The 6,233-nt window shown below is 49.6% G+C and overlaps 1 protein-coding gene across 3 annotated transcripts in view; it reads left to right on the top strand.

The window, feature by feature from the left end:
- Nucleotides 1–6,233, top strand: part of Bin2 (bridging integrator 2) — a 39,283-nt gene that overhangs the window by 11,780 nt on the left and 21,270 nt on the right. The window contains exon 1 of one of the 3 annotated variants that reach the window (XM_050122436.1): nucleotides 233–393. The exons of the other annotated variants lie outside the window; for them this stretch is intronic. Coding sequence (XP_049978393.1) covers nucleotides 238–393 — 156 coding nt within the window. The 5' untranslated portion in view covers nucleotides 233–237. Of the gene's footprint in view, nucleotides 1–232; nucleotides 394–6,233 lie in introns of those variants that run through there. 3 annotated transcript variants of the gene reach the window in all.

Here is a 6,233-nt window from a genome sequence, read left to right as displayed (position 1 = left end):
CAGTGGTCCTCGGGGAGTGGGCAGGGGTGTGCCCCAGTGGTCCTCCGGGAGTGGGCAGGGGTGTGCCCCAGTGGTCCTCCGGGAGTGGGCAGGGGTGTGCCCCAGTGGTCCTCCGGGAGTGGGCAGGGATGTGCCCCAGTGGTCCTCCAGGGGAGTGGGCAGTGGTTCAGGCCGCCCAGGTCCAGCAGGCCACAGGCAGGGTGTGAAGAAGACCCGCCCTCTGGCCTGACGCGAGGCATGCTGGGAGGCCGCACTTCCTCTCAGGGGCCTCTAGAAACCACAGGACCAGGCAGCGCCCCCGCAGCTGGCAGGATGGCCGAGGGCAAGGCTGGCGGAGCCGCTGGCCTCTTCGCCAAACAGGTGCAGAAGAAGTTCAGCAGGGCCCAGGAGAAGGTAGGAGCCCGGCCTCAGCAGGGCGCCCGGGTCTGGGCTGAGGAGGAAGGGTCCTTTTGTCTAGAAGCTGAGCGGGGAGTGAGCGTCCATGGACACTGGCCGATGTGGGAGAGAAGGAAGCAGCTGAGGAGACAGCTGTTGCTCAGGGGCCTTCTGCAGCCCTCAGCCTGACCCAGAAAAGACAGCAGGAAGGACCAAATGGTAGTGGCCATCTGTCTCGCAGATTTTGTCCTGGCCATAAAGCAAGGAGGGTGTTTCACAGATGATGAATTAATTGGAGGTTCTTGCCCCCACAGTAAGTGACAGCGACTGTGTTGCCAGTGAGTCGCCCCGGGCTGAGGGCTAGGATAATCTACGCAGTTCTCCTCACACCTGAGTGTTGTTTAAACTGGTATACATGGAGCCAGTGGGCAAGAGCATAGAAAACCCATGGCTTTCTAGGCTGTATGCTGAGTTCAGGACCAGCCTGAGCTACAAAAGACTCTTTGCTGGGGTGAGGAGGAACTGTGCACAGTAGCCAGTCCCTGCTTCTTGTGTCTTTCCTTTAAATTGTAGCCCAGGCTGGTCTAGGATTCATGGTGCTCATCCTGCAACCTCAGTCTTCAAGGTTGCTGGGGTCGCAAGCTGAGCCGCCATTCTCAACGCTCTTCAGTTTGGGTGTTTCTGTTTTGTTCTTTTTTTAGGCAGACTTTCTTGTACCCCCAAACTTACTCTGATTTTGATTTCCCAGCGCCCTGCCTCCCTCTAGCTCCCGAGTGGGTTACAGGCATGTGCAAACACAGCTTTTAGATGCTGGGGGTTGAACCCAGAGTTTTTTGTGAGCAAACCCAACACTCTGCCATCTGAGTTCTAGCCCAGCTCTTTCCCTGCACATTTTAAAGAGATTTTGATTTTACCATCTGGAGTATTTTCTGTGCTAGACATCTGATAGATTCTAACTAGACATCTGATAGAGTCTAACTAAACATCTGATAGATCTGAGCGCAGTGCTTGTGTTATAAATAGGGTGACAGGGAGCTCACCTAGAGAAAGCTACACTGTGCAAAGCTAACAAAAGACAAAAACCCTGCTCTATTAAGAGCTGGCGAATATGGCTCAGTGTTGGAGCACTTCCCTAGTGAGCAGAATCCTGGGCACCACAAAAGAGAAAAAAGTTAAATTAGAGCCCCAGATACATCAGGTGCTTTTGCCTGGCTTCCTCTGGCCCACTGTCAACATGATACCCTTGGGTTTAGAGCTCTTTGTCTCCTTTAAGCCTCTGTCCCCAACCTTCCATAAATAATGTTCTGTCCTTGGCTTTGGGTCTCTCATCTACAAAATGGGAAGGTTGGTTTTCTCTATGAAACTCTATCTCCCGAGACTCAGTTGAAAACAGAAGGCGACTCTGGACTTCAGAATCAGGCATTTCCTACGTAGTTAGCATGCTGTTCTTCCTGTCCTGGACCCTGGCAAGATAGGGAGAGGCACAGACTCAAGTCTGCCCTGAAGACCCTGCAAGCTAGACTGCACTGGCCAGTGGGAGCTTGCAAGTTCAGGGCTGGCTTAGGCGGACCCTGGTCTTAAAGGATAGATGGCCTGGGTAGGAGAGTTGAGTCTTGGGAAGTTACTAAGAGCAAGATAACTCTCTCTTTAGAGAGAGAGAGTCCCAGTGAAGTGATCCTCTGGCTGACGAGGTGGCTCTCAGCTAAGTCTGATGGCCCCTTGCCACATTCCTGATGAGCCCTTCTGCCGTCTGTGTGGCCCCAACCCTGCAGACCCGGTCTATGAAGGAGCTGATGGAAGGGGAACCGCTTACACAGGGCTCACGCTCCTCTGCAGGGGAAGGCCCGCTGACTATTAAACACAATAGAACAAAGCATCCTTCCAGTTGTTTTCCAGTTCTCACCAAATGCAGCACAAGCTGTGTTTGGTGCAGTATGATACATCCTCACATTGAGTCAACTGCTTCCCTGTGTGATTTCTCTGTGGCTGACTGCTCAATTCTCCCTGAGCAAGGGCATTTTTAAAACCCACTCCTATGTTGTTCTTTTCTCTGTTAACATTTATTCAGCTTATATCCCCAAGAGTTTAATTTGTCAAATATTTGCAATAGATTCTTTTGTTGGGGGGGGCCGACTAGGGAATTAAGAGGTGAATTAGAGGCGCTCTTGTCTGCCGGAAGTTTAGAATCTACTTGTTTGCCTAAGATGTGCACATCTGTGGGAACTTAGAGGGCAGAAGGACTGGGTGGAAGGTTTTCTAATAGTGGCTGGGTTTAAAATGGGAACTGCGGGTGGTCAGTAGTCCCCGCCCCCATGAGTGTGAGAGCTCCTTCCAGCTGAGGAAGGCTAGCCTTGGCATGACCTGAGCTGTCAATCACTTCAGGCGGAATAGTGAGCAGTGCAGCGGGAGCAGGAGAGTGGTGGGAGAGGAGCCTGAAGAACACAGGGGCTCTTAGGGAGAGCCTCCGGCTAGTGTGTGTCTGCACACTTTCCTCCGACACAGCCAAGACAAAGTCTGACAGCACCGCACACTGCTGTTTAGCATCCGGTTCCTACTCACACCACCTAAAGCACAGGGGGTGGGGCTTCCTGGGGAAGGCACTGTGCCGTGGAGTTTTAAAGGTGTATCCCTCCCACTCTACACAAAGGTTAGACGACTAGGTCAGGTGACCTGGAACATACTCCACCCACACTCACGAAGTGTCGCCATCTTGCCTCGTTTTCTCACTAACCCTTACTCTCCAAGTATCTGAATTCTAACTTGTCAGCTGCCTGGCCAGACTAACTGGCAGAATTCTCAGGGCAGACTTTAGGGATTGGTATTGTTAGCTTTCTTTAGGAGTTGACCATAAAGTAGAATTTAGCCAGTATAGTAGTATACACCTATAATCCCAGCTCTCAACAGGCTTACACCGGAGGGTCACTGTTAGTTTGAGGCTAGCCTGGGCTTCAGAGTGACTCTGTCTCAAACACTCAGACACACACAGATTTACTCCTTCAGCAGACATCTGCTGCACACATGCACATCTTGTTCTGTCAAGGCTCTAAGAACGCCTCCAGTGCGTGTGCGGCCCAACACAGGCACCAGTTTCTATAGCAACAAGCGACTTCAGGCCTAGAGAGTGATAAATATTTCCAGGTTATCTCTTTCACCTTCTCCATTTAAGAGTTAATGGTGGGTCTCTGGCCACACCGCCCTGAGCACACCCAGTCCCATCTGATCTAGTAAACTAAGCAGGATTCTTCCTGGTCAGTGCTTGGACTGGAGACTGCCTGAAATACCAGGTGTTGTCTGTGTGGCTGAAGCTGTCCTGGAGCTCGCTCAGAAGGCCAGGTTGGCCTTGAACTCTGAGATCCCCCACACACACACACACACACCTGCCTCTGCCTCCCAAGTGCTGGAATTAAAGGTGTATGCTGTAGTCTTAAAAAATTGAAAAAAATTGTTGGTGGGAAGAGTCTCAGCCTTCATACCCCATGCAGCCTTATAGCCTCGAGCCTTTAGTTGTCTTCTGCATTGATTCTAAGTTGAGTTTTCTTGATTTCCACACACACACACACACACACACACACACACCCGCCTAAGAAATATTAAAGGGAGAGAGGAGTAGCAAGAAGGAAGTAAGAACTGTGCCTATCACCACCAAGGTGGTTTTGCAACTTTCTGTTGTTGGGGAGGGGAAGGGTGGAGCCAGGGAGGATGGGGACTGCACAGGGAGGGAGGAGTGATGAGTGAGGTGAGGTTAGAGACCAACAAAGACAGAAATGCTGGAAGAAAAGGAAACACCTGCTGTTATAGGCAAGTAAACAAAACCAGACCCAGCTATTGGGCATGGTGGTGGTGCCTTTAGTCCCAGAACTCTGGAGGCACGCAGGCAGATCTCTGTGAGTTCAGATCTCTGAGTTTGAGGCCAGCTTAATCTACTTAGTGAGTTCTAGGACAGCCAGGACTACATAGTGAGACACTGTCTCAAAAAGATAAAAAACAGCAACAAAAACAAAACTAGACACAGCAGGCAGCTAGAGAAAACAGTCAGTCTCTTTTAATCTCTCAGCAGCTTCAAGACAAAAATCCTTTCACTGTGCATCCCTGTGCAGTCACCAGAGAGGCCAAGGTGTGAATTACTCTGTGGCTGCAGAAGCCTTGGTCTTGATCACCATGGAGAGAGCATGAGATGTGAGAGGCATTGACCTATTCCTCCTGCCATAAGACTGCAGACGTGGGTCAGGGTGCACACAGCCTTCTGCACAGGCCTAGGCACACATCTCTGGGATTCAGATTCCTTTGTAATGAGATCCTAGTCGACCCGTCTCATTTTATTCCCTGCCACTCCCCAAATACACCCTGAATGAGCCACACCCTTCCAGAAGGCTGCAAGAAGTTGCACACACCCAGATTTTTGGTCAGGAACCCTTTCCTCTCCGTGTTTATACTGTTCCAGTCTAGCAAAGCCCCACACCCAGGCCCAGCCGAGCACGGACAGCCATGGTCCCAGTCTAGCAAATCCCACATCCAGGCCCAGCCGTGCCCACCCCTAGTAGGAAGAAGTAGAAGTTTCGCCTTTTTCCTACTAAAGTGACTAAATGGCCTCTTGCTGGATTCTGAGCTATAGAAAAAGGCAGAGTAAATATCTGAGGAGTGGAGATTTAGAAGAACACAGAGACAATGAATACAAAAAAAATTAAATAATAATAGAAAATCACAAAAATACCAAAGTGTCAAACACTTAAGAGTGAGTGATGAACTTGATTAATGGAATAAAGCAGGTAGAGATTAGTGTGAGAAAGAGCTGAGCTGGTCTTTATTTATTTATTTATATTTGTTTTATATTTGCATAGCAGACAAAGTATAGAAGTCATTAGGGTATTCTAGAAAGGGAATAAAGTCTCTAACAATTAATAGTTCAGAAATCTTAAAACAAACCAACAAATATAATAAAATGGTTTACGTAGTGAAGGCTGCGGAGAGCTGAAATTTGTGGAAGGATAGAGCACTAGGGACTGTCTCCACTCTAAAACTACCCGTGGTGCCTCATGGACACATCATGGGTGTCTAGTGATGGGAGCAGAGGAATGAAGAGCTATTAGAGGAACTGAAGCAGCGTTGTCAAGACCTGTTGCAGAAGGCCGGAGAAGAAAACAGTAAAGACCGGGCCTCAGGCTGTGCCAATGAAACCAGAAAGAGTAGGGTGGCACGGTGGGGGTTGGTGAGGAGGAAGAGGCAGAAGTTGAAAGCCCAAGATAGGGCTTTCAGAAGATTTGGTTCTTTCTTTTTTCAACAGTCTAGCTATTGGGTGTGTATGCAAGTGTGCATCACACGAGTAGAGGTCAGAGGACAGCTTTTGGAAGTCAGTTCTCTCCTTCCACCACGTGGGTCCCAAGGGTCCAAGTCAGGTCATCCTCAGGCAGATTCTTTACCCACAGAGCACCGCACCAGCCCCTCGTCCTTTCTTACTTCTCTACAGTCCTCTAAGATCCAGGGTCTTTCCTGTTTCCCATGACCTCTGAGACTGGAGAGACAGTTGGCACTCGTGTTTCCTAGTTGAAAGAGAGACATGGGTACCATTCATTTCCAGCTGGGCTTGTATCAGGGTCTTAAGGTTTTCCACAGGGCCTTCATGAGGAGAGTCCCTTGCTCATCTCTCTGACCTCATCCACAGAGAAGAAACCGTGGCAGTGGCTAGAAGAGGGAATCCTAATTTTAAAAAGTCTTCATGGCTCATGCCTTATCATTAAAAGTCAGGCATATTTTCTCAATAATCTTGTTTTGGTGCAATGTCCTCTTTTGTTCCGGGCGGCGGTGGTGGCGCACGCCTTTAATCCCAGCACTCGAGTTTGAGACCAGCCTGGTCTACAAGA

Source organism: Alexandromys fortis, unplaced genomic scaffold (assembly GCF_014885135.2).
Source record: "Alexandromys fortis isolate MF-2015 unplaced genomic scaffold, M_Fortis_MF-2015_v1.1 scaffold_216, whole genome shotgun sequence".
Classification (NCBI taxonomy): domain Eukaryota; kingdom Metazoa; phylum Chordata; class Mammalia; order Rodentia; family Cricetidae; genus Alexandromys; species Alexandromys fortis.
Note: the sequence above shows the minus strand (reverse complement) of the source record. Positions and strands in the feature narration are given on the sequence as shown.